The sequence below is a fragment of the Haliotis asinina genome, chromosome 13, assembly GCF_037392515.1.
Source record: "Haliotis asinina isolate JCU_RB_2024 chromosome 13, JCU_Hal_asi_v2, whole genome shotgun sequence".
Classification (NCBI taxonomy): domain Eukaryota; kingdom Metazoa; phylum Mollusca; class Gastropoda; order Lepetellida; family Haliotidae; genus Haliotis; species Haliotis asinina.
The window spans coordinates 24,471,075-24,481,150 of NC_090292.1; the positions used below are offsets into that span (position 1 = coordinate 24,471,075).

General features: G+C 39.5%; 1 protein-coding gene across 1 annotated transcript; it reads right to left on the bottom strand.

Annotated features, from left to right (window-relative positions):
- Window positions 1-2,566: 2,566 nt before the first annotated feature.
- On the bottom strand, window positions 2,567-9,873 carry LOC137259458 (serine/threonine-protein phosphatase 6 regulatory ankyrin repeat subunit B-like). Its single transcript, XM_067797110.1, has 5 exons — window positions 9,848-9,873; window positions 8,662-8,718; window positions 7,473-7,741; window positions 3,179-6,078; window positions 2,567-2,593 (listed from the first exon to the last, which is right to left on the bottom strand). Exons 1-5 carry the CDS (start codon window positions 9,871-9,873, stop codon window positions 2,567-2,569), a joined length of 3,279 nt encoding a protein of 1,092 aa, XP_067653211.1.
- Between the last annotated feature and the right edge of the window lie 203 nt (window positions 9,874-10,076).

Genomic DNA, 10,076 nt, shown 5'->3' on the forward strand with positions numbered 1-10,076 from the left:
TCATTTGAAAAATCAGAAACAAATGACTTATCATATATCAATCAATTAAAACATAAATATAGCAATTACAAACCCTTATTTACAGATGGGTCCAAGGGCGGTGGCGCTGTGGCTTGTGCCACTGTCATTGGATCCAGAACAATATCTTCTAGATTACCAGATAATAGTTTTATTTTTACAGCTGAAGCTAACGCCATATTAACAGCTCTCAAATATATCCAAAGACACCCTAAACGTAAACAATATATAATCTATTCTGATTCTCTGTCTTGCCTTCAGGCTATTAAAAATATATCTTGCAAACATCCACTTTTAATAGAAATTATTGAATTGTATAATGATCTTGCTACTGGCCAATACGACATCGTCTTCTGTTGGTTACCCAGCCATGTAGGCATTTCTGGTAACACATTGGCTGACCTTGCTGCGAAAGCAGCACTCCATAAATCTGTGACACCACTTCTTGTTCCTTATAGTGATTACAAAGCCACCATTAGATCTTATATCCGTGATCTGATGCAAAGGACGTGGGACACCCAAGTGGGTTTCAATAAATTACATGAGATAAAACCTTATATTGGTTATACCCACTTGGGTTGTCAGTCCAGATTTGAAGAGGTTGTTTTACGACGATGTCGTATTGGCCACACTAGATATACGCATGCGTACCTGTTAAAAGGTGAGGATCCTCCATTTTGTATCCCTTATGATGAGAGAGTCACGGTCAAGCATATTCTGCTTGACTGTGTTGAATTCTCCATCACAAGGAGTAAGTATTTCACAGTTAAATCAATGAAGGATCTTTTTTACCAGCGTTAATTCTCATTTAATTATAGGCTTTTTAAAGGAACTTGAGTTTTTGGTTGAATTTTGAATAATATGTTTCTGTGAATAGATGTATTTTAATGACTGGAAATTTGAATTAGTAACTTGAATTGTTGGTGGCTGTACCCTCAAAGGGGGTTGAACCACCGTAAAATAATTGTCCTCCTGAGAGGGTAGATAAGTCCCAAAACATTTGAAGTAAATTTCAGTTTTCCAACTTTTTAATCATGTGTTTTCACTTTATGGCTAGATTTGTCTCAATTGCGAACAGCTGAAGGGACGATGTAAATCCAACTAGGGTCCATGAAGGAAGCAAATGTACTATAAGTCCCCATGGTCCTTAGTATGGTGATCTACCTTCAGTTGTTGGCAACCTATAGCTCATTTTTATATTGTACTCTCCTCTATAGATACATTGTTTTAGGTCTCTTCACTAGTTTTACCTTCTACTCTGTGATATTCTAGTTAGTTTTAGTGTCGTTCGTTGATAGGGTTTTGCAATATATGCGCTATCAATGCATTTGTATTTTCATAATTAGTCATTGTCGTCACGATATGGCGGCAATATTGCCGATGTGACGTTAAATATTAACTCACTCACTCACTCATCACAACGTCTGATGACAGATACTATGTTCCAAACATATACATTTAAACATTTATGGATTTGTTGTTTTGACATTTGTAAGACATGTAACGCATGATTTGGATGATTATTTCATAGATCGTAACATAAGAATCATCGTATTTGCACAATCCCTACAGTCTCTATACACAAAATTAGATGGAGATGATTGAGCGAACAATATTAATGTGAGCCATAATTAGTAGAAAAGTAAGTCAATGATATATAACATATAAACATCTTACTACACTTCAGTGACTACATGTCACTTCAGAGCAACAGATTGCTTGTTCATAAGGAAATAGGATAAGTGTGAACTGCTGAATTTGTGTTGGGGGTGATTATTCAAGTAAGAAATTGATGACAACTTCCTTTTTAATAATTTGCATTATAATAATCCTTCGTGGCATGAAGGTTTATCCGTTGATTGATTTTTGTGTCATATACATTTTCAGACACGTGCAAAAAGCATGAAAACCCCAGGTTTCAACTATACTCACCTTGGAATAGACTTCACCATTTGTGAGTGATGAAGAAGATACCAATTTATTGCTCTCGATCCCATTTACCTGGGAATCCAGTAAAGTGAGGACGTACAGGTCTGCACAGGACTCATCCACAATTTACAAGGCCATCATGAAGGCCAGGATGAGGCACCCAAACCAGAATGACAGAGGGATATCCGCCCAACGATGTCCCTGAGTGGGCTTAATTTGTGTTTATTTTCAAATAGACCTATATTTATTTTGAAATACACTTTTATTTGTTTTCAGAGTTCTTTATTACATTTTCTTATTGTATTGTATTGCAAGCTGTGTGTTATTATATGGTTAGCAATAGTAGTGACTGACTTTGGTGTGTTTGTCTCTGTCAGTGTGAGGATGACTGTAAATGGATGCAAGTGAATGTTTGCCATCGCATGTTTTTGGAAACATTTTTGTTATACATGTTGATCTGTTAATTAGTGCTATATCTTTTGTAACTCAAGGGAAACCTGTTGGAAAGAGGGTAACGGATACCGTACGGAAACCCTTAGAAAGTGGGTAATTGGAAGTTTCCGTTATTGTGAAAGCTCAGTGTAAACGAACAGAAACTCACTGGATTCTAAGTGGAAACTTAAGTTTCAGTCCACTTTCCATCAGCCTGTCAACGAAGGACAGTAAAACCAACTAGAATGTCACATAAAATGTAAAACTAGTGTTCAGATCTAAAACAGTTCAACTATAGAGGACAATACAATATGAAAATGGGCTATAGATTGCCAACAACTGAAGGTAGATCACCACACCAACGACCACGGGGACTTACATAACTTTTGCTACCTACATGGACCCTAGCGAATGCTATACGAAGTCTCTTTGATGTTATCATCTTTTCAAAGAATGTGTTGATGTTGCCTGTTATCCGAAGGATTCGTTTGTGCATCACGGCAGGAAATGTCACAAACATGTTGTTCTGCGTCTATTATAATAACTATCATTTGTTTTGTTTTTTTACTGGATCAATTTAAATCTACATCTGTAATGTTCTGTACATCTTTGTTAACAGGTCTTGGTATAGGTTAATGTATGCACTATTATACAGTCGTCATATGCACGATATGGCCTATATTCAGTATTGTAACAGTAACTTTGTTATTGATAAGAAATCACGTTCCCTCGCTATCTCCGTTGCATCAAAGCCCTGATTATTCCTTGTAGTTAAATCTACCATACACCGTGACAGTACATATTTCACAATGTCTTCATCTCCTTGTACACAGGCCAAATGAAGGACATTGTCACCATCACTATTTACTACTGAAGGATCTGCTCCACTGTCTAGTAGCAATTCAAACACACCGAATGTACTTTGTCTTGCTGCTAAAAGCAGGGGTGTCATCCCTTTCGACCCTCTACAGTTTATATCGACAACATGTAGCTTGAGGATATGCTTCACTATTTCCTCATTTTCTCCCATAGAGGCGAAATGAAGGATGCTGTTACCATCATTATCTACTGCTGAAAGATTCGCTCCACCCTTTAGTAGCAATTTAAACACGCCATATGTACTGTACTCTGCTGATACCAGCAGTGGTGTTTTCCCTTTATCTCCTCTACAGTTTATGTCCAGAGTGTGTAACTTGAGGACATGCTTCACTATCTCCTCACGGTCTAACTTACAGGCCACATGAAGGATATTGTCACCATTTCTATTAACTGCTGAAGGATCAGCCCCACTCTCCAGTAGCAATTCAAACACATTGTATGAATCGTATTCTGCTGCTAACAGCAGTGGTGTCCTCCCTTTCGATCCTCTACAGTTTATGTTCAGAGAGTGTAGCTTCAGGACCTGCTTCACTATCTCCTCATCCCCTCTCATACAGGCCAAATGAAGGGCGTTGTCACCATCTCTATTTACTAAAGAAGGATCCGCTCCGCTTTCCAGTAGCAACTGAAACACATTGCGTGGCTGATATTTTACTGCTAACAGTAGTGGTGTCATCTCATTAAATCTACAGTTTATATCCACAATGTGTAACCTGAGGATACGCTTGACTATCTCCACATTTGTTCCCTCACAGGCCAAATGAAGGATGTTCTTACCATAATTTTCAAATCCTGACAGGTCAGCACTTTTTTTCACCAGACTATCAAATACTTTTCTTTTCGCACGCCATGCTGCCAGCATCACTGGTGTCAATCCACCACGGCCTTTTCTATTTATATTCACACTGTTTCGCATCAGGATATAATTCACTATCTTAACATTTCCTCCTCGACAAGCCCAATGAAGGATGTTGTCACCATCCTCGTCAATTACTGACAGATCAGCTCCTTTCCTCACCAGACCATCAAATACTTCTCCTTTCGCACACCATGCTGCAAGCATCACTGGTGTCTCTCCACCACTGTTTTTTGCATTTATATCCACAATGTTTTGCATCAGGATATAATTCACTATCTTAACATGTCCTCCTCGACAAGCCAAATGAAGGATATTGTCTCCATCTCCGTCAGTTACTGACAGATCAGCTTCTTTTTTCACGAGAATATCAAATGCTTCGTGTTTTGCATAATATGCCGCAATCAGTACTGGTGTCATTTCTTCATCCCCTTTACAGTTTATATCCACAATGTTTTGCATCAGGATATAAGTCACTATCTTAGGATTTCCTCCTCCACAAGCCGAATGAAGGATATTGTCATCATTATTGTCAATTACTGACAGATCAGCTCCTTTCCTCACCAGAATGTCAAATACTTCTCTTTCCCCACTATTTGCTGCAAGCATCACTGGTGTCTCTCCACCAGTGTTTTTTGCATTTATATCCACAATGTTTTGCATTAGGATATAATTGACTATCTTAACATGTCCTCCTCGACAAGCCAAATGAAGGATATTGTCTCGATCCTCGTCAATTACTGACAGATCACCTCCTCTTTTCACGAGAATATCAAATGCGTCTTTTTTTCCATGATCTGCCGCAATCAGTACTGGTGTCATTTCTTCATCCCCTTTGCAATTTATATCCACAATGTTTTGCATCAGGATATAAGTCACTATCTTAACATTTCCTCCTCGACAAGCCCAATGAAGGATGTTGTCACCATCCTCGTCAATTACTGACAGATCAGCTCCGTTTTTGACAAGAACATCAAATAGTTCTCTTTTCCCATGATATGCTGCAAGTAGAACTGGAGTCATTTTTTCACAATCTTTACTATTTATGTCCACACTGGTTTGGTTCAGAACATACTTCACTGTGTCCACATGTCCTCCAATGCAGGAAAGATGGAGACTGTTTCTACTTTTCTGATTCACTGCTAAAGTATTAGCACCTTTTTCTATCAATAACCGAAACACATCTATTTTCCCATGATATGCGGCTAACAACAATGCCGTCATGTTATTGTCATCGCTGCCATTAATGTCAACAATGTTTTGTGTGATGATATAGTTCACAATCTTCACACTTCCTCCTCGACAGGCCCAATGAAGAACATTTCTGTTTGTACTATCCTTTGTGAAGGTGTCAGCTCCTCTCTCTATCAGAAAGTGAAACACAAGTTTGTTCCCATAACCAGCTGCCAACAACAATGGTGCAATGCCCTTGTCATCTGTACTGTTTATATACAGAACATTATGCTTTAGGACATATTTCACTATATCTACATTTCCTCCCTGACAGGATACATGGAGGATATTTTCACCATCATCATCCTCTTTTGATATATCAGCTCCTATTTTCATAAGGAAAGAAAACACGTCCTTCTTCCCAAACATCGCTGCTGACATCAAAGGTGTTGTCCCGGTTCTTCCCCTACTTTCAATGTCTATGATTTTCTGCGAGTGGATGTACTTCACTATCCCCAGATTTCCCTCCATACAGGCGACGTGTAAGATATTATTATCCTCATCGTCTAATAGGGTCAAATTTGCCCCTTTCTCCACAAGTAATTCCAGCAATGCCCTGTGTCCTGCTACTGCCGCTATCATCGCTGGCGTCCTGCCAGCTTGTCCTCTCGAGTTGACGTTGGCAGGATCATGAGACAATAAGTATTTAACTTGATGCAAGTCTCCTATTCTGCAGGCATCAATAAGTGTAGTGTTAACGAAGGCCCGGTTATGTGTTTGATGATGTTCATCTGAAAGAAACGATGAAAACATGTCACAGTTTTCATTTTTAGACCCATGTTAATTCAACCCATTACCCTCCACGCACCCCAAAGTGCTGTACATCTATAGAGTTTGCTGAGCTGAAACAGAGTTATACAGGGATTCAATAGTTATTTGAGTGAGTGAGTGAGTAAGTTAATATTCAACGTCATATCGGGAATATTGCAACCATATCGTGACGAGAACGATTCATTATAAAAATACAAATGAATTAATAGCACCTATATTGTAAAAACTGTCAACGAAGGACAGAAAACTAACTAGAATATCACTGAGTAATGTAATGTAAAACTAGTGATTAGACCTAAATCAGTGGATGTATAAAGGACAATACAATATAAAAATGAGCTATACGTTGCCAGAACGGAAGGTAGATCACCCTACTAAGAACCATTGGGACTTACAGAACATTTACTTCCTGCATGGACCCTAGCTGGATTTACCTCATCCCCTCAACTAATGTAAAACTTATATTTACATCAAATGTTTTGGGACTCATGTACCCTGTCAGGAGAACAATTATTTTACGGTACTTCCGCCTTCTTTGAGGGTACAGCCACTAACGAATTGAGTTACTAATGAAATATTCCGATTTTAAAATATTTATCTATTTACAGTTGATGTAATTCCTTAAAAAATACAAGAATTAAAAGAGGACTAATATTGCTAAAAAGATCCTTCATCGTTCGTGAATATTGATCCCTTGTGATGGAATATTCAACACAGTCAAGCAGGATTTGCTTGACTGATTCTTTCATCTCAAGGGATGCAAAACGGAGAATCCTCTCCTTTAAGCAAATATTTATGTGTATATCTTGAGTGGCATATGCGACATCGTCGCATGATGATCTCTTCAAATCTTGTCTGACAACCCAAGTAGGTGTAGCCAATATAGGATTTTATAGCATGTAATTTATTGATGTCTAGAATAGATTATACATTGTTTATGTTTAGGGTGTTCTCTTCCTGTGTAAAAAAATATTATTGGTATACATGAGTTTCTGTATTCGTGATTTTTTCTGATAGACAGGACAGAATTTTGATGAGGAGAAGTACTCGCCGTGGCAGTTAGCAGACCTAATGGCATCTGTACAGGTAGTGCCTTCATGATCTTTACTGCAACGGGAGCAAGTTGGGGACTTAGTACACGACCTGGCTCCATGCCCAAACCTTTGACAGTATATACATCCACTCCGATGTTGAAATAACTAGCCTTAATTGATGATGGTACTTTGGGAAGTATAAACGCGCGATCACGGATGACACCTTTACACGAAGTTAGATATTTGTGAACAGAGACAGTATTTCAGTAATGCAAAATGATCTGCTTTGTGGAGATTAATTGACTGTTGATGTAGTGAACATTCTACAAGTAGAGATCCATCTCTGAGACGCGTTACATTCTTGACATCTCCACGAACCCCTTCATCGGCCTTGGACACAACAAAAGGTTTGATCTTCAGAGGTGCTCCATCAACTCCATTAACCACCGGAAACCGAGTCACCACCTCGTGGTGGGTGCTGGGTAATGCTAAGAGCTCGCCATCACCCCCGTAGTGAACTCTGGGGGATATTTGGTCCACCAACCCGTTTGCCGTGGGTTGCGGCCCTGTGTCGGCGGAGGAGGGGATCCTGGTGGTTGAGGGCAATAGGGGCCTGCAATCGTGCTCCTGTTGCTCAATACACCACTTTGGCCCTGACTTCGCCTAGACGGGTGGTCGAATGGGCCCGGTTCGACCAATCGGCTGGTCATGCCAAGCCCTGAGTATGTATATTCTAATGCATAAATTTCCGAAACTTTTTAAAGTTTCTCAAATGTCTTGGCTAAATCTTTATATATTTGAATTTCAAATGAGTCACTTCAATTTTGTGTTGTAATTTGCCTAGAGTCTTATGCCCAGAAGGCGGTGGCTCATGGGCCAATCTGGTAGAGTAATTACTTTGTGATTATTCTACTTGAGTATATCATCCGAGTATCCTTGGTGCTGCAAGCTGGAGATCCGCTTGCTTTAGCATTGTCCTTGTGATACTCCATGGCGGGTGGGGAGCTCGGATGATGAAACTATACACTACAACATGGACCTTGAAACCCCTTTAAAAAAGAAACGTCAACTCGATAATGATCAAAGTACAACGGAAAGTTGCAGGACACCCAAACAAATAGACTACTGGCCACGATTTCTGGTTATTGAATCTCCGGACAAACAACCAATCAATTTGAACCCGTTTATTGTTTCTAAAGCAGTTTATGGTATAGCTGGTGATGTCAAAAACATCAAAAGACTGAGATCTGGATCGTTGCTCATATAGTGCAGCAAACGACAACAAGCAAACAACCTGCTTTCAACAGATAGTTTAGCTGGATCTCCTGTTAAAGTGTCTATCCACCGGACCCTCAATTCAAGTAAAGGTTTTGTTAGGGATAGGGATCATCTTTTTTTGAGGACATGACAGACCTTGACATCATGTGCGAACTTAAAGATCAAGGTGTCACGTACGTGAAACGATTCACTCGACGTCAGAACTCAACAGTAATTCCAACGCATACGTACCTGTTCTCATTTGTATCTCCAACTGCACCAAAATCTATCAAAGCAGGGTATTGTAATCTGCAAGTAGAACAGTACATCCCAAACCCACTTAGATGCTTTAAATGTCAAAAATTTGGTCACGGGGTAAATTCCTGTTTAAATCCTATAACTTGCGGTCATTGCGGAGGGCAATCCCACGTGACAGAAGATTGTGAAAGCAACTACAAAAAATGCGTCAACTGTTCTGGGAAACATTCGTCATCATCAAAAGAGTGCCCAGTGTGGAAGAGGGATATGGAGGTGAATAAATTAAAGCACACTCAAAACATTAGCTATGCTGAAGCGAAGAAACTCGTTCCATCCGTTGATCAAAGTGCTTCTTATGCTTCAGTTACCAAACGACCAACTCCTACTACAGCCTCTGTTGAATGTCAGACAGAACTGACATGGACAAAATCAACCTCACCTGAACTGGTTCCAAATGAAGACCTTGTACAACGCGGAGAATTTGCTACACAGACTGACTCGTTACCAGTTACATTGATGGCATCTCAATCTCGGTCTGTGTCTTCTTTACCAAACGGCTCTACATGCCCTATGACTCAATCGGATAAAACAAACACTAACAGTGAAAATGCTTCTTCGAAACACCAAACAGGCTCGGGTTCGTCCAAAAAAGTAAATGAAGCTCTGGCTAAACAAACTGTCAAAGGAAATCAAAAGTTAAACAGAATCAATCAAAGTGAAAGGCTGGCTAAAGGTTCAACAGATGAGATTCAGCTTTATAATAAGTTTGGATCCCTTGAGGACATGGATGTGTCCGACCATGGCAATGGTAGGACACATAGCTTGTCACCGTCAAGGAAGGCGCGGGGTAGATCTCCTGTACATCCTCCTCGGAAGAAATAATGTCTTCGTCTATAATTCAGTGGAATTGCAGAGGACTCAGAAATAATTTTAATGACTTACAACTGTTAATCCAGGATCTTAATCCGTCAATATTCTGCATTCAAGAAACCTATCTAAGGCAGACGGATAATTTGGATCTACGTCATTTTAATGCATACCATTATTTTTCTCCCCCAGGCGACAGGGCCACTGGTGGATCATCTATCCTGGTGAGGAATAATGTTATTCATAGTCAAGTCACGCTCAAAACAAATCTCCAAGCCGTGGCAGTGCAACTTACATTACAAGTTGCATTTACCCTTTGTTCATTGTATCTTCCACCATCTTCTTCTGTTCAGTTACGTGATTTGCAAGCTCTTTATGATCAACTACCTAAACCCTGTTTGATCATGGGTGATTTAAATGGCCACAACCCACTCTGGGGTGGTACTAATACAAACACCAAAGGTAAATTACTGGAGGATTTCATCTCAAATAATGATCTTTGCATTTATAATGATGGTTCAAAGACATATTTACATCCTGGC